The 18,617-nt window shown below is 43.8% G+C and overlaps 1 protein-coding gene across 2 annotated transcripts in view; it reads right to left on the reverse strand.

The window, feature by feature from the left end:
- Positions 1 to 18,617, reverse strand: part of EXOC4 (exocyst complex component 4) — a 558,473-nt gene that overhangs the window by 476,701 nt on the left and 63,155 nt on the right. For both annotated transcript variants that reach the window (XM_059725748.1, XM_059725747.1), the window contains exon 6: positions 6,263 to 6,506. In XM_059725748.1, the coding sequence (XP_059581731.1) occupies positions 6,263 to 6,506 (244 nt within the window). The remainder of the gene's footprint in view (positions 1 to 6,262; positions 6,507 to 18,617) is intronic.

An 18,617-nucleotide genomic window follows, 5' to 3' on the forward strand; every position in this document is an offset into this window, starting at 1 on the left:
AGCTAGCTTGCTGGCTGGCTTCTAGACTGGCTGCTGGGAGCTCAGTCTCTCCAGTTATTCTCACCTGTGCACTGCGCTCACTGGCTTTCCTCGTTCCTCACCCTGGTTTTGGCTTGTTCCTAGACTTCAGCTTTGGATTTCCCCATGGATCCGTTTCCTGGCTCCTGACCCCGGTTTGGCTCTGTTCTTGCACTTTACCCTGTGGATTGCCCCACAGATTTGGTAACACGCATCTGACCCCTGGATCCTGACCCTGCCTTGTGCTGTGGACTGAGCCCCTGGGTTTCACCCAGTGCTACCACCTATTTACTACACGCTCCTGGAGCTACCCCTCCGACATGGCAAAGGTGAGTGCAATGATCTGCCTCCCTTCTGGCGATGCCCTGCGTTTTACTTTTGCTTTAATAGAGCGGTCGAGTCACACTCTGGACAACTTGGATGAGTTCACCCAGGCCTGGATGTTTGATCCCCTCTGAACCAGGCCATCTGTGATAACCTGGAAGGGGCTGAGGCAGAGCTGCCAGCCCTGCTACCAAGAGGCCTCATCCAGTACAAAGCCCAGACCCTCCCATCACCCTCCACCCCAAGGCTTGCTCCAGCTCTGTTCCCAGTCGTTTCCGAAGCACCCAAAGCCTGCTCCTGCTCCAGCTGTGGGTACGTTCCCAGGGGGCTCAAAGCATGCTGCTGCTCCAGCTCTGGCTCTAGTCCTAGCTCCGCTCCCAGGGCACCAGAAGCCCACCCTGGCTCCAGCCCGTTTCTGCAATTCCTGAAGCCTGCTCTGACCCTGGCTCTGTTCCAGCCCGTTCCAACTCCATTCTTGGTCCCTCTTTCTACTCCGCCTCCAGCTCCAGTTCCTGCTCTGCTCCCAAAGCCTGTTCGAATTCTAGCCCCAGTCCCTAGAGCTCCTAAACCTGGCTTCAGCTCTGACTCCCGTTCCTATTATGCGTCTCATTTCTCCAAATCTGGCACTGGATCTGATCTCTCCTCTCGTTCCAGTCTCAGAGTGGCTGACACCTTCCCCAGCTTCAGTTTCTGCCCCTATTCCTGGAGAGTCTAAAACTCGCTCCAGCCCATGTTAGCTCCAGCTCTTGCTCTGTTCCTGGAGCCCCCAAGGTCCACCTCGCTGTCAACTCCAGCCTCTGCTCAGTTCCCAGAGCCACCGAATCGAGCTCTGGCTACAGTTCCTCACCCAATGTCATCTGATCTAGAGCAAAAACAAAGTTCTTGCTTCTGACTTTGTGTTCTTCTTCGATGGTTTTCTCGTGCTGACTCCCAGCTCCAACTCTGGTTTCCGATTCTGGCAAGACCCTTGGTATCCCCCAATTCCGGTTCTTGGATCTTGATCCTGGTTTGACCACCAGCTCCGACTTCTGGTTCCTGATCTTGGTTAGTTATTGGCTTACCCTGCTTCTGGCTATGGCTTTTGACCCTGGCCTGTTTTGACTTCAGCTATGGCTCCCAAATCCGGTTCCGATACCATACCTCCTCCATACTCCCACCTCCCACGGGAGCCAACCAGAACTACACCTGTGCTTTGGATATCTAACCACTGGCAAGACCACCCTCAACCCAGTTTCTGAACAAGCAGCACATTTGGAGAAGACAACCTAGCAGGGCATGGTGGGATCATATTATCTGGCAGACCTGGGATGACTAACAGCAGCTTCAGACTTCCACGGATTTGTGGGAAAAGCTTGTTACATCCCCCCGTGCCAAAATACTCAACTGAGAGACCACGTGGCAGGGTGGGAAAGAACGACTACTACTCTCTAGGAGCTGGAGACACTTCTGTGGCTCACCAGTTTGATGTTGGCAAGCCAACTCTACTCTTGAGTTTTTGGTGATGCGATGAGCTTCTTAAATTGTCTCACAGGCGGTGGGTACCAAGAGCAGTCCTAAAAGTCATAGCTAGCTTTCAGAGAATTGGAGTTCCCAAATTGCCATACTGGGAAGCAAGGTGTATAAGGAGAGCATAGGTGTCCATTTCTTAACCATGTAGCTGATGTCTATGGGGATCTGACTGGGAGTACATACACTGCTTTCTTGATTACACTTGGTCAGGGGACCCAATGAAATATCCTATTTACTCAAATCTAAGACAAGGGTTTTTCGTCTTCATTCAGCAGTCTTCCCTGCCTAAGTGCAGGGGGGCTGGACCCAATGATCTGCAAGGTCCCTTCCAGCCCCTAACAACTATGAGAAAGAAACCTCGTGTACGATTCAAGTACCGGTCCGAGGCAGGCTGTTGCAGCAACAGCTTTGAACTGGGACAGGATCATATGGTACGGAGTAAGGGGTACTCACAGGGGGTGATCACGGTGCAGAGGAGGAAATGTAGGGGAGACTGTGGGGTAAGGCCAGAGTGCAGGCGAGACTATGCAGTGACAGGGGAGCAGCCCTGGCCCCGAGCTGCTGCAGCCACTGCCGTCTGGCTAGGGCTAGCCACTGTGTGCTCCATGCCCTGGGCCAAAGCTGGAGCAAGAGTTGCTGCATAGGGCGAGTGGCAACAGCTGGGGGGGGGGGAGGGGGGGACAGGAGTGACCAGGGGGCATGCTGCTTGCCCCCCGACCCCATTTTCCCTGCCACAGTGTTGGGGAAGGCAGAATTTAAGATGACCCCAATAATTTGATTCTGTATGTGGAAAACTATAAATTTGTTAATAATTTTCAAAGTCCTCTAGGATTTAGATAAATAGATTTTTTTTAAAAAGTCCTTTTTTTTTTTTAAGTTTGCAAATGGAGTAGGAAGCCTAAGTATAGGGGTCTACACTCTTCTTTCAGGAGGTAAATTGCCCCTGATGATTTTTCTAATCTTAATGAACAGAAGGCTTTTAGCTTGATTTCCACATGTCTACTGTTTTCCCCGTTGTAACCTTCCACCTCTTGTAGGTTTTAAATCATAGGACTCCACATAAATTTAGTTCTCAAGTGGCTGTTTTCTGATACTTTGATGAAATCTCTGCATAAATATGGGTATTTGTTTCTCTGCAAATGCTTTGACAGCCAATTCTATACAGGAAAGCAAACATTTATTAAGCAAACAAGTACCTCCAAAGGCAACAAAAGAACAAGAGAGGCAGATAGGCTGCCTGCTAGCAATTCCAAAATGCAATACAGTGTAAATGTAGCATAGCGCAAAAAAGTAGCCCTGAACTAATTAAATTAAGGTGTGCCAAACAGGAGAGAGAAAACCACTAAAAGCAGAGCTTCTAAATAGCCTCAACTATCAGTTTCCAATAGTACCCATCTTATTCTGCCATTTCATAGCATCACCCGGTGCACATTGTGCAGGGCTGCAAAAGGATTTAGACTAGGGACACTGGTTATCTACCTGGATTTCCAGTGTACTTATCTCTGCCCCGACAGAGAAGAGAGTGAGTATTATCTAGAAGAGTCAGAAAATACAGATCTAGGGAATTCTGGGAATGCCAAAGGGACTGTACTCCAGCCCTTTTACTTGAGACAGTGAAGCCTGCGGGTAGGCGAAAGGGGAGACAGCTCAAGCCCAGCATGTCCCCTTATCTCCAGCTGAGCTTGCACACTTGGGTTGATTGTCCATAGGCCTGTATAGAAAAAGTACAGATGTGCACAGAAATGCATATTAGAACAAGGAGGCCTGACAGCACAGACATGCCCTTAGATGGCTTTTACCTAGTTTACAGACAAAATGCACATCCTCCTCCGCCCACCACCCCTGATATTACCTGGAACCTAAACACATGCACTGGCTTTTTATTTTTAAAGGAAGAAAAAACATGCAATCTGGACAGTTAATTCATAATGCTTTCGAAGAATAAAAAAAAAAAAATCACAAATAAAAAGTTACACTTTCACACCAGGTAAAGAAGTAAAATACAGCAAGGAAAGGAAGGCACAAGACTTCCTCAGAGGCCAAAGGGGACATTGCCAAACAAATTGCAGGGCCAGTCTTCAGCAGCTTCTCTCTCAAGGAAGAAAACAGTCATTTTGTCTAAGGAGTTCCTAAAGAGATTCCTCTCGAATTTCCAAACACGGGCCACTAGCCTTTGGTCAAATGGAGCACAGACACAGCCATTTTTCAGAAAAAGCAGATACCAGCCAGCCTTTAGGTTGCCACTGCACAGCGGTGAAAAATAGACACAAGCTATGTGCAAATGCAATGAGCTTAGTGCACACCACCCTGATGAAGCTACAACACAGATTCAGGCTCTATGGGCCTCTCTCTGTCATCTTTTATTAGTCATTTTATTAGCCAGTAGTAATAACTTTTTATGGATATCCTTTAAGTACAGCAGCTGAAGGCAGGCAATGAGCTCAAGTGATGTGAAAAAATAAAAATAAAAAAGACCAAGAGGTATTCGTGTGTGAGGCTAGCTTTAAGGTGCACCAAAAGCATTTTACCTGCCAAGTCCTGAGGTCAAGAACCTAGCACAGCTGAAAATCTCATTAACATTTAAACGCCATAGAGAACTACACCCTGCTCAGATTTAAGTTCTTCCGGATTTCTGCTCTTGTAAGAGAAACAGAACCTTTGGCTTTCCAGGCAGAGAAGACCCGGGCTCTTGATTTAAAACACAGTTAATTTGTTAGGTTGGTTTTTCCTAACTCTCCACACAGGAGCTGTGTTAAGTGGGGACCTTTTTATTGCACTTGCTTTCAAACACTTTAATTCACCTTTAAAGAAGTAGGAAAGGTGCCATGGAGTGCTTGCCATCGGACTTCGCTCAGAAGCAGGGCTGTGTAAGTCCCTTCCCAGAGGTGGCTCCTCTCTTTTTTCAAATATTCTTTAAGAGCTTTACAAGGAAACATAACATGGACAGCTAAACAGCTCCTGTGCATCTCAGGACCCGGGGTCTGAGCAAGGAGTATACTGACATCATTATATAATATAATCTGAGTCTACAGAACATCAAGTGTCCTTCAACTCACTGATTTCAACAGGCACTGAAGGCATGCAGCATCTCACAGGACTGAGGCCATAAAGCAGGGAGACTGAAGATCTCCTTGCCCTTCAGAAGGAAGCGAGAGCTGGAAATTCAGTCTTCACACACACAAACTAATAATGAGCTCTACACACCAGGAAAAGATACCGGTGGCAGAATCTGATCTATAATAAAAGGCTGTTGCAGGAAGGGTGACGGCAAAGTCAAGATGATTACAATTAAAAAGGAAATATTTAGCGAGCTAAATTTTTCCTTTCAGAATTACCAACAAGAACCTGGAAGCTAACAAAATATAAATACTTCCATTTAAATAACAAATGCTACAAATACCACAAGGTAAGATTTTAGGTATAAATATTTAACACCTTTCTGAGAGCCTTATTTCCAAGGAAATGGCTCAAATGAATGTCAAATAGATTCATATTAAAAAAGCAAGTCACTTCTTTGCTGCTTATCTAATTAATCTCAGTGGTGTTGCAAATCAGACTAGAATTTGGCCAAATTATTTCTACAAAGAATTTTTTCCTAAGGTTTTGCTTTTGGACTATATCAGAATTAAAGCTGAAAATCTAGAATTGATCTTTTAATTTAATTTAAGGTGCAACTTAATAATCCTTTAGCATCAAACATGTGAATATCTGATGCACTGCAGCTCAAGAAGGCAGGATATGTAGAAAGTAAATGCTTCAACCTGTACTCCACTGGGGAAATGTTATAATCACATGCCTGCCCACAATGATATCAGATAGACTTGGAGAGCAATTTCATCTTCCACGTGTGCACAAGTACAAGGGCTGTGAAAAAAGTTCTCTTGGGAGAGAGGGTTAAAGGACTTGTCCCCAACACCTGGCTAAAAAGGAAGCAATGTACACAGAACATTCTTCTAAACTACTGAGTTTTTTTCTTTATTTAATATCCAGCAATTTAAAATGAGCCCGTGGGCAGATGCACACTGCAAAAGCACAGCATCCCAGCCAGGACTTCCCAGGCCACCCACTCCCACTGGCAAGCTCCAATTCCACACGGCTGCTCCAGTGTCCTCCACAGCTATGTCCCAAGCATGCTAGAGATCAAAATCCTGAGGGTATCAAAAAGGACAACCCAGAAGAGCCCCACTTACATATTTCTGACCTGACCACATGGAAGTGGGGAGGGGGGGCAGGCATCTGGAGGCTCACGGTCATCCTGTTCAAGGCTTGCTGCTACTGTTGTGGAGACATTCCCTTAGGCTCCTATGCCGCTGAAAATTTTCCCCTTGGAGACATCTGTTGCTGCTCTTGTGAGTGATAGCCAACAGACTGGTATTCCCAGCTTATGCTCTAGTGTTTGAGATGTGCTTACCTGGGCTGGTTCTCCTGGGAAAGGCTCTCCCCTCTCTGATAGCCGCTGTCTGCCACCTGGGTTGTGGACCTCTTGACAATCTGCTTAAGCTCCTGTTCCAGACGATCCTGGATGGCCTTCACCGTCTCAGGGATTTTTTTCAGCTTGGCCAGCCCTTTGATAAGGATCCCCATGAAAACAGCACTGTTCTCTTCTGGATCCAGCTCTGAATCTTCTTTGATCTCCAGCAAGGTCATCTCTCTCGCTGGAACACAGAACAGCGCCACAAACTGTTCAACATACAAGCCCCACCAAACTAAGCAAATATTCCTACTGGTTTGTCTGAGCACCTGGAGGAATAGATGTTAGGACATTGTACAACTCGCTTCTTTGCCGTCATTAAAACAGAGCAAACAGCAAATTGGACTGAATCAAAACTAGGAGTTCATATATAAAGATGGTATAAATGTACAGGCCTATTAGAAGGCATAAAAAAGTCTAGCATGAAAACGCCTATAAATATGAATTATTACTTAATCATTGTACAGCTGTGAAATTAGGCCCGATCCAGCTGTTTTCTATGCTTCACAGGAGTGTTTATTATGGGAACAACCAAAATCCTTATGAATTTGTAACCCAAAGCCTTCCCTTTCCCTTCTTCATATTCTAGTTCATAGTTTTAGTCCTACTGTTGAAGGGTTGAAGAAATTAAATCAACCTTTGTCATAAGATGTGTAAAAAAAAGAAAAGAAAAAAAGGTTCAATTTAAAAAAAACTAGATGAAGAATTTACAAAGGTATTCTGGACACAGTCCACTTGAAATAACAAGGGATACCTTAATAGGAAGATACGTTGCTAGGAGACTGTAGCCAGAAAAACACATTACCCTACGACTTGTTTTTAAGTACGTTCATTAATCAAAAAATTCTTAATTTCCAGATAATGAACAATGGCAACAAAGGATGCCTGTGTTAAGGACTGAGCAAAAAAAATTAATTGTATGTTTAAAAGGCAACATAAAGGGAAGTCTTCAATGGAAACCCAACTACAGGGTGTTGTAAAAGCTGTACAGCTACATGGCTTGCTGACAGCTTGGCTGGAAGTACAAAGAGACATAGCAGAAGTCTACATTGTAATGTCGGAGTTGCTTCATCTGGTTACTAATACAGAGAGCAAAAAGAGCCAACATCCTGCTGGTGCCGAACCGAGCTCAGACTTGGAGAAAAGAGGACTCCCCTCACGTACGCTGCCCTATAATAGCCTGGTTAGAAATAAAAGTCATCTACAGAAACCACCAAAAACATCATAATGTTTGGCACAGATGACAAAGACAGTCAGAAAGGAACAAAGGGCTTTATATTCGACCGACAAGATGACACCACCTTAGGTATAAAAGGGTCCATAGAAAGTGGACCAGTCGTCAAGAAAAGAGCAACCCAAACAGGCGCCCAACTCATCACAACGCCAATCTTGGCCCTTCCTTTGCTACCACATCCTCACACTTGCAGCAATAGCGATAGGTCTGAAGTCTTTTCCTGAACTTAGGAGAGAACAACAACCACCAAAAAAAGCTTGTTTACTGTCTTATAGCCTGAGTAACTAGGACTGAAAGCCAATTTGAATGCAAGCGGCAATGAAACTATTAATATTTTACATAGCGTGAATCATTATGTCATATAAAATCCTGGGCAAAGCTGCTCATTACATTTCAGCTCTTTAACCACCTTCCAGACACAGGCTTGGAAATGCATCAAATATCACACAGGACCTTTCAGCCTCCTGCGAAGCAGAGGATACAATAATACAGTCATTTTAATGAGCGTCTGACCAATGCTCCCAAGCTCTTGTTGCCCTAGCCCATAATGCGGCTTCTGGCCATTGAGGCAAGGCCTACAAATCTTGCTTGACATCTGTCCAAATACTTCAGCCGGATCATTTCTAGAAGTCAGCCTTAGAGTATGTTGAAGTTAGAGACGTCCAATTTTTTTGAGGATGTAACATCATCAGTGATCCAAAGCTTGCAAAATACTCTGCACAGCTCTATTTTCTGCCAGAAGGCATCCATATAATTCCCATTATCATTTTATTCTCATGTTGCTTTTAATATAGCACCATGTTTAGTTACACTATTAAAACTTATTTCAGTGCCAGCTGACCTGCATAGCTATCACCTTAACCCTATTTTTCCATGTAGGGAGCAAAGAATACATGCTGTATCCACCGGTGTAACCCCAGACACCACATCCCTGATTTACCATATGCACTATTTCCACTACCAGCTCTGGCCATACTCTCAAAATAGACTCCCTGAGGACATGGACATAGAATAAGGAGACAGAACAGTGACCTGATGAGTCAAAAACCAACTAATTTAAATTTCAAATGGAGGGGATTGTTGCTTGTTGTTGGTTTTTTTTTTTTTTTTGGGGGGGGGGGGGGGGGTTAAATCTTCCACAGCTAAACCCAGTAATTTGTGGAAGCTGCAAGGAAGGTTTTAGTGGAAACACATGGTGTAGTATGCATTTGGCAACCAGTCCATGAAAACGTGAGAGATTTACCAAGCAGTTGAGTCATACAGTTATCAAAACACTACAGTCTGTACCTCCACATTTACTTTTATATTGCACTTTTCCCCCTGAGGGCTTCCAAACTATTTTGTGCACCATATACTCTGCATGTGGCTCAACCACTCCATTAGTCCTAATCATCACATATTAAGCAGGAGACAAACAAGAGATGGTGCGCAAGATTTGTGGGTAGGAACTATGCAAGGAACACTGCAAAATCCAGAGGAATAAAGGATTTGAGAAATTTTCATTAAATTGCAGGTGTGTGGGGGGGGGGGGAGGGGGGGGGGGGGAAGGACACCACAAAAGAGAAAAGATTTTGGGGGGAATAAGTTCTCTATCATTACAATGCAATCACTCCAGGTAAGGGCCTGTTTAACGGCACACAACACTGCTATGTAATAGTCTAGGACATGAAATGAATAATACACAGTAAGGAAAACTAGAGGGGAAAAGCATAAAAGACAGTGAGTTCAACTCATGGGATTCAAACTAAGGTGGATTCCACGACATTTTCAAAGAGTGAAAACTGATCTTGAATGCCCACAATTAGTTAGGTGCTCAGTTCATTTCCCATGCACACAGTGGCATGTTCAGCAGTTCAATGCCCCTTAGTGACATGACAGCAAGTAGGGTCAGGCTAATTTGGTATATTAGCTACACAGGATAGCTGGAGCCTTATCAGTATTTGAATCTCCAATTCACGTGCAGGTTGCTGAAAGACATCAAATCAAGAGTGCTCTCATCTTCTGAGGCTTCATTACATTACAGCTTAAGATGCAAAGATGTCCCCTCTTGGTAAACTAAGCATATGTCATACCTCAGTAGCATACCCGCTCTTGCCATTCAAGAACTGTGATAGGACACCTGAGCACAAATCTTTGGCTTTGAAAGGTCTCAACATTGGGCAACAGGTGAAAATGGACCATTAGAGGTCCAATCCTAGAGGACCAACAGAGATAGACAGATAAGAACAGCTTGGAGTGCTGACTTGGACCCATTAACTATTATGCCATTCAAAACCTAAGGAAGAACCATTAAACAAATGCAAAACAAGTGACACCCAACTGGATGGCAGCACTATGGAGAAAAAGCTAGAAGTCTTGGTAGATCAGAGACTGCAAATGAGTCTGCAGTGTGATGTAGCTGTCCAGAGGGCAAATGCAGTTTTGGGATGCATCAACAGAAGTATTAAGTACAAGACATGGGAAATGATAATGCCTCTCTACTCTGCCGATGACCATCTGCAGATGTTTCCTCGTCCTGACAAAGGATGTTTGTGCCCGAAAGCTTGCTAAGAAGAATTATTCCAACCATCTGAGTTGGTCTAATAAACGATATCGGATTTACCCAAAGAACCTCATCCACCTATGCCTCTGTACTCGGCACTTATTAGGCCTCATGTAGAATACCACGTGCAGTTTCGGACTACATTTTAAGAAGGACACGAAGAAGTTAGCGGGTCCAGAGGCAAGCAACAAAGACGATAAAGGGCTTGGAGGGCAAGCCATTCGAGGAGAGGATGAACGAAGTAGGCATGTTTAGCATGCAGAAGAGGTACTTAAACATGGACATGAAAGCAGTCTTCAAATATCTGAAGGGCTGCCATAAAGAAGAAGGAAAACACCTTTTCTCTCTTACTGCAGATGGGAACTAATGGCATGAAGCTGCAGTGAATCAGGCTTAGACTGGATATCAGGAAAAAAATTTCTTCACCGTCAGAATGAGGCAACGGAGCAGATGCCTAGGGAAGCTGTGGACTCCCCGTCCTTGGGGATGTTCAAGACTGGGTTGGACAACTGTCAATAATGATCTGGAGGAGCTATATCTATGCCCTAATATGGGTATTTCCCAGGCTTCTAGGCTTTGTGGTTGCCATATGGGGCCAGAACGTAATTTTTTTCCCCCATCCTGCTGCTGTGTGCCAGGGTTTTCTTTATTTCCCCCCCCACAACCTTTCCCAGAAGCATTGGGTATTGGCTGCAGCCAAGGCTGGGGATTTTGACTGCGGTATACCAATGCTCCTGACAAATCTAGAGCTTACAGGCTAGGTCTTGCCCTCTCTGCTCAGGGTCAACACAAATGCCACATTTGGGGTCACAAAGGAATTTTATCCCACTGGCGGGGGGGAAAGGTTTACCTTCCTTTGTAGCAGGAGGCATGACCTTCTTCCTCGGATCTCTCAAGCAAATTTTGAACAACTGTCCAGGCAGCAGGACATTGGCCACCGTGTCCCCTCTGCTTTAGCTGTAATACGTTAGCTGTAATGTCCTCTGCCTATGTCAGAGTTGACTGCGTAGTTTTACTAATATGTTGGACAATGGATTTGTACAGGATGGTTTAGATATAGGAATGATCCTGCCTCGAAAGGAGGGGTTGGGACTAGATAACCTCTAGAGGTGCCTTCCAGCCCAATTTCTCTATGGTTCATGCAGATCAAGTCAAAATCATAACAACTTCAATCTATTTTATTCACTATAGATCTGCAGAATTTACATCTTGAGTATACTGGTAGGATCTTTTGAACTGGGGTAAACACATTGTCCTTAACTTCTATTCAATAAGCCCCTGGAAAAAGCAGAAAAGACGGGGTGGGGGGAGAGGGTGCATGTGCGGGTGCGCATGCACGTGTACATATGCATATGGCATTGCAAACAAACATTCAAGTGATTGTTTGATCAACCGTTTTTGTATGTGAAACTTTGGTTTTATTAACCTTCCTTAAGGGTAAGCAAAAAGAAAAATGAATCTGGATTTTTTCCCCTTAATATAATTTTTTGCTTCGCTTCAAACTAAAACACTAGGAAAGAAGCCAAAAATGAAAGCTATACTCCTCCACAAGCAACACTGGTGAGGTTTGTTGGGTTTTTTTATTGTTTTTTTTTTTTAAAAAACACTGTACAATGAAAAGATGCATTAAAGGGAGCAAGGTTTTGAACCCCACCAGTTTAGATCATAATTAGCCTCCTGCCCTGCCTGCTTATAAATAGTAGTTTAACATCCTGATTTACCAGCAGCTTATTTAATTAGCTTTTTTCAACACTGGACTTTGAACAGATGAGCTCTGGAGCTAAATTACAACCATTTAAAATACAGCTCTTGCTAAACCATTTAAAAATACGGGTCTGATCCTGCAAGCTCTCACATGAGCAGGTCCGGGTAACCAATCAGCACTTCCAGTAGCATAAGTTGGGGGGAAGAAGACACACGCCAGCCCCAGGTGCCACTTCAAAGGGGACACCAGTCCGCACCGCACCAAATGCAGCACCCCTGCACGAGGAAGTAAGCATTTGCTTCTTCTCCCCTGCCACCCAGGGCACCAAAATAATTCAAAGCTACACCTCTGAACGCTGTTACCATATTCAAGGACTATTCACTTACGTAAGGATTTTCAGGATCCACGTGCATTACATCTACCACGATCCCAGCTAAACGTGGGGGGGTGGTTCAGCCAGCCAGTTCTTAAGGAGGTTTGATCAGCAACCGAAAGAACCTGGCACTGAAAGTAGTTTTGTAATTGTTTGCAATGTCCATCTAGAGCGGGCGGCCAAGCATCTTCGAAGCCATTTATAACCAAAACCATCTTAAAGTGTTGTCATGTAACACAGTCTGAACTTCACTATGGATGGGATTTCATTGCAAAAATCAAGTACCCATTTTACTAGACATTTCCACGGTACAGGGACCGCTATCCAGCATCACACACAACATTTTACACATGCATCATGAAACCTTAACTCAAGTACAAAATTTTGGATGGGGTTTGGGAGAAGAGGGGAATTGCCTTCTTCGTATGGTCCAAATTCCTGTCTAGGAATCCAGAAGGTATTTAGCTCGACTAGTAACATAACATAACGCAAGTATGAAGCTCAATAATTACATGCATCAGTAGTTCTCTGCATGAGAGCAATGACTTTGCCCTCTTCTTTCCATAAAGAAGGATGCCCTCTTCGCAACTCCACACCATGGAAAACACACATCTGAAAAGGCACAACTGTCTACTTAACAGTAAAGATCACTTTGGATTTAAATGACCAGAAAGTGGAATTAACATGATTAATTTATCACCCCAACGATATCACAGGCTGCAGCTTCCCTGGCGACCCCCGGTTTGATGATGACAAATAAAAATGTCTGTTCTAATCGATGACACCCTAATGTATATGATCCTGCCATTTCACAAGAAGGAAAAATGCTGCAGGAGGCACTTTAATCGTCCAAGTCTGATCCCCGGAAAAACAGCTGTTGATAACTCATCCACGTGCAGTAGCCAAGGAATGTACTCTTGGGGCTTGTTTTTCATTTGCACGAATGATCAAAATTTGCTGCTATTTATGGTGGTAGATTTCATTAGCTGTGCGGTTTTACAGGCAGCTGGTAAAATTTTATGTACTACTTTACATGATTTGTGTCTTTTCAGATTATGCCCCTCTTCCTCCGACCCTTTTAGATAAAAGGATGCAAGTTCATACGGCCCCAAAGGCCTAGTTTCACATTATTTGAAGAGACTTCACCTGCATAAATTTCCATTGCAGAATTCCTTTTTTAACCTATACTCATTGTCACTGGGCAGCAAATGCCCATTAAGAAAACAGATTTATGTGGATTCCAATCTTTCTGTAATCTGCCTCCTGGCCCATTCTGACATGGCAAAATTCATGGAGAGATCAATGAAAATGTTAAGAGGAAATCAGCCTTTTTAAGGCCAAAGGTAGTCGCACAGTCCCACCTCCATCTCCATGTGCACTTACTACACACATACATGCAGTCTGCTTCGACACACCAGAAATCCAATGCATTGGAGCAGACTCGATTAATCGAGTCTGCAGAGCACGTGCATTGACGTGCCCGGTGCTGCGTCGCATACATTCGTATAGAAGGCCAAAGGCGCATCAGCGCTGAGCAAATGGCGGCGGTGCACTTTTGAACTAACACACCTTTGATGCGTTTTAGTTCAAAAGCACACTGCCGCCATTTTCTCAATGCTGACGCACATTTCATCATTTACACAAGTGTACCCGATGCAGCGCCGGCACTTTTAAATGCGCCCGGCGCTGCATCGCATACATGTGTACAAATGCCCCGTGTTGCTCCCCAGATTCAAAATCCGGTGTCCTGATCTACGAAAGCTGTGCTTTTCCAAGTGTCCTTACTGGGTCTCGTTGGGAGATGACTTGGGCCACTTCACCTCCATTAGCTTCCCTAAAGTTACTTCTGTTATATATTGGAAAACTTGCAGCTTTCAAAAAAAATAAAAAAATAAAATAAAATAAAATAAAAATAAAAAAAATCAAGAATGGATTCTTTTCCAAAATACTTGCTTTAGTCAAACAAGGTTTTGGAGGGCTCAGTATGGATAAAATTGTACAGCTTGATTTTTACAGACTCCATAGCTTGGTGGTTCCTTCAGGTTTCAAGTGCTTAGAACTCAACTCATTTATCTCTCACACGAAAGCCACTGAAGATGTGCGTGCATGCACACGCAGACGTATTAAGTTCATTAACACGCCATTGATCAGCTTGATAACGAACAAACAGTTGGTGTCGTCAGCTTCAAACATGGTTCTACAACCACAAATTAATTAAAAGTGGCATCTTACATTTGCGTTCTCGTTTGGAAATTACTTTAAAAATGTCTTAGTTTATAGGTCAAGTGATGGGCTTCTTTTCAGCACCCCGGCACTGCAAGCTCACCCTGGGATTGGAAAGTCAGGGTGAAGCCTCCTCAAGAACAAAAGGAGGTTCTCTAGGAGAAGCTGTGTCCCTTGTGGGACTTCAGAGTAAGTCCTCAGATGAAGGCTAATGGAGTACTCCAGGTATGACAAAGAATCATTTAGCCGGTGGAAGCTTTAGCATTGATTGCTAATTAAGCAGTAGAAGAAAAGAACCCGGCTTGACTCTTGGAGCCCGCTGTGAAACTACTAGCAAAAGAATATACCCTTTTCTATCCAGCAACTGAGCAAGTTTAAACTGGACGTAACTGAACGCCAATGAAAGGGGATGTCACAATAGCATTTTCACAGACCCCTTATATATAGAAGTGCACTTTCAAGCCCTGCTCCAGCAAGGTGCTTAAAGATAAGAATGTGCTTAAGCATGTAAAATGTTCCTAGCTAGAGCTCAGTGGGACTACTTCTGTGTTTGAAGTAGCTTGATGAAACTACAGCGAGTGACTGGACTCGGTTTCCTAAATAACCACGTTGATCCTATCAATAGGTATATTTATCCTCCCCGTTGGGGTCAAAGGCTCATTTGATTACTTGGTTGCTTATCATGTTGGCATAGGATTTGCACATCACTGAGAATAACACCAAACAATGCACTGGATTTCATTAATACACCAAGGCTCCCTTGCCAGCCTGGCTCTTGCTGAAATTCAATGGTGTGCTCTCATAAGCTGCTTGGGAAACGCAGTTTTTAGAGCTGCTCACAGAGGGAGTAAGCATGTTTTGTAGTTCCAAGACAACACCGGCAGCAAAGCAGCCCTCATAATTACACTACCAAGCACTGACAACTCAAGCAGAACAAGGTAATATGGAAGTAAAATTTATTTCTCTGAACAGGCAAGAGGAGGAAAGCACGTTATTGCTGCAATGGTTTGTCTAGAACCAAAATTACTGCAGGTTTGGTTTGTTTGAAGTGCAGTAAGAACAGCACTAATTTCCCTGTAAAGATTTTAGAGCACGAGGTAACAAGTCCCTTGGGCAGCAAGTGTGGAAAGGGACTCAATCCTGGCATAACCATTGCAGCAATGGGTCGAGTAACTCGGTGCTTTTTAAAAAGGGCATTAATATGCATGGACACTTGCCGTTTCATCAATAAAAGACTAAGGAACTTAAATGGCCGAAGGCAACAACGGTTTCCTGTTTTATTTTATACTGCAATACCAACACGGTATGGTTCTGAAGTCTTGGATAATGACCATCTGTTTGCCTTAAAAATAAAAAGCCTACTTACTGGAGCTACCTTTCAAAAAAACTCTCTGAAAATATAGAAAATATACACACTCATTGTGCTCACAAAATTATACCTATAGCTTCACACTAATACACCAGACCCTTTTATACTTTATATGAACTGACACCAAGCTCATGTTCTTGATGAGCTTGATGGATACCCGCTGAGCACCTTGCAGAGTGGGGCAACACAAGGGAGGAGACCAGGAAAGAGTACAGCCTGGTGTTTTGGACCTGAACAGCCACTGCAAACAAATGCAAAAGAACAAGTAACTTGTCAAATCCTCAGCTAATGTGTACTGGCGTAGTTCCACTGAAGTTAATGAAGCTACAGCAGTTCGTATCAACTGAGAATCTGGCTCTCGACTTTCTTGCTTTCTTGATTTTGAAGTCACTGGAGCTGCGGCAACTAATGTTTGTCAAGCATCTGGCCCTTAGAGGATCTGCCTCCCTGTTCTTACCCCCTCCCCCTAGGAGCCCTGAGCCCACATAAAATGTCAGATAATCCTCCAACAAAAGAACTTGGAACGAGTGATCTTAATATGACGAACACTGTATTGCACAAAAGAGAAAAGCTGGAGTTGGGCACGTGGCTTGTTTTTTAAACGAGTCAGAAAATACCCACACATTTAGATGCACTGTAGGAGTACTATTTCTACATCCCATTTCATAGCATGGTTGACTCATAGCATACTGACTTGTCTTTCAGCATGCGTGGACAGCAACTGGAACATTATGGGGGCTAATAGAATACAAAGATAACAATAGGAACAGTCTTTTCATTTGAAGATATTTTCAAGATTTGTGCAAGTACAAATGCCTTAAAAGTCCAGGTGAGCAAATTCCCTCAAGTCTCACTCTTCTACATGGAGGTAGTGTAGTGAATAATGCTACCACATATGACTACAATAAAAACACATGTAGAGGCATGCTGGCATCCTTCTAATGGGGAGTCACCAAGTCTTTGCAGAATACATCCTTTTAGAAAGGGAAATCATCAAAACATAGGGCAGGGAGCTAGGGACTCCGGGTTTATCCGTGGTACCCATGTGTTTTAGGTGTGCCTGAGCAAAGAGCTGGGTTTCAAATTTGGCTGAGTGTGGTAATATTAGTTCACCTGCCCCCAGTTCCATGTTGCTAGACTAGTTCCCGAGATATGTCTAACTGCAGGAAAGAGAACTCTGCCCCTGTCAATTTATCCATTTATTTAATTCAATGCATTTGCCGCCCTCCCCTACAAAGGCTCAGGGCAGCTTACATTAAGAGAACAGAATAACTTCTAAAAGAGGAGAATAAACAAGGGAACAAAACAACTTAAAAGGCAACTAGAGTAGCAACATGCAACAGAAACCTGCCCCCAAACCATATCCCAGCATAGTCTTGCTTGCCAAAAGCCTGCTCAAATAGGAAGGTCTTACAGTGCTTCCAAAAGATGTCAAGACTCGGGCTCTGGTGGGCCTCAAGGGAGAAGTAGTTCCAGACCTGAGAGACTGCTGAGTATGATCTCCTACATGTTTTGACCAAGATTTGGGACACTGATGGTACCTGCAGGTTACTCCTGGCTGACCTTAAGGACTAAGAAGAGGCATAAGGGAAAAGGCAGTCGGCCCCTTGGGTATATAATCAGAATCATCATTCCCATTGAGCACGTGTCATGGAAAATCAGAGTCATGGTGGGAAAGGCGATCTCTCAAATGGGGCCATTTCCATGTAAGGACAGATACATTTGAAAATCAGGACAGTAACCTAGAATCGGACACTGTTCAATGAGGACTCGGTGTCCCTGGAGACCAGTGTTCTCAACAAGCAGGCACTTCTCAGAAAATGGGATTTTCCTCTTTAAAAAAAAAAAATAAATAAATAAAAAAGGGGAACTGCAGTTGTTCAGTCCATATTTACTTCTCGCTTCAGTTATGTCTGCACTGAAGAGACATGTGTGAGATCTTCTGGCCAAACCTGAGTACTAACGAGTGCTCCCCTGACTCACAAGATGTCATGATAATTATTTAACTGGTGGAAGGCTTTGAAACGTAGGATAATGAGAAGTCCTAAATACTACTAAAAAGCAATCCTGTTGCAACACCTCAAGCTCGCTTCAGCCTTTTATTGGTATGGATATTCATGGATCGATGAGATTGCTGTTCTTCACATGTGGAATATGCAGCAGAAGGTGGACCTACCAAACTTAGTCCTCTGGGACACTACAAGCAGCTCAACAACAACAGCTGCTAATACACAGGCCAAAGATTTCAAGTGGGGAATAGTCAACAGAAGCAAATAAATTACGTCAGTTAAAGTATTAAAGAGGGCAGGCGAGTGTTTGTAGTAGGGAGACTGGAGTCAGAACTTCTGTTGCCCATTTCTAACTCAGAGGTCTCTTCTACCTCTTTGAACCTTGAGCACATCACTGGACCAGCCTCTCCAACAAGGAGAGGAAAATTTGAGAAAGCCCAGTTTCTCCCATAGTTTCAGCATGGTGCCTATATCCTAGTCATGGATGCCAGCACAGAAAAGTGGTGCTCAGATGGCATTAAGCAATGCTATTACCACAGCCCCCAATACTAACTAGTAATAAAGGTCCACTCACTCTCTGTCTCTTCAAAGAGATGGCCTAACAGCCCTGTAGGGAGGGCTCTGTTACAGCAGAGTCTCATGAAGGTGAGGGGAAAGACAAGTTAAACAATGAAGCCACGTGTGACCAAAGTGAGAAGCAGAAGAGAGAGACAGGAATAATGGACAGCAAAAAAGAATCGAAGGGAAAAAATAATGAGAATGGGGGGAGAAAGAGAAAATAAGGTCAAGAGTGCAGAGAAAACTAAAAGCCATTAAGATATCCTCTTAAGCCAATTTAGT

The sequence above is a fragment of the Alligator mississippiensis genome, chromosome 4, assembly GCF_030867095.1.
Source record: "Alligator mississippiensis isolate rAllMis1 chromosome 4, rAllMis1, whole genome shotgun sequence".
NCBI classification, from domain to species: Eukaryota; Metazoa; Chordata; order Crocodylia; family Alligatoridae; genus Alligator; species Alligator mississippiensis.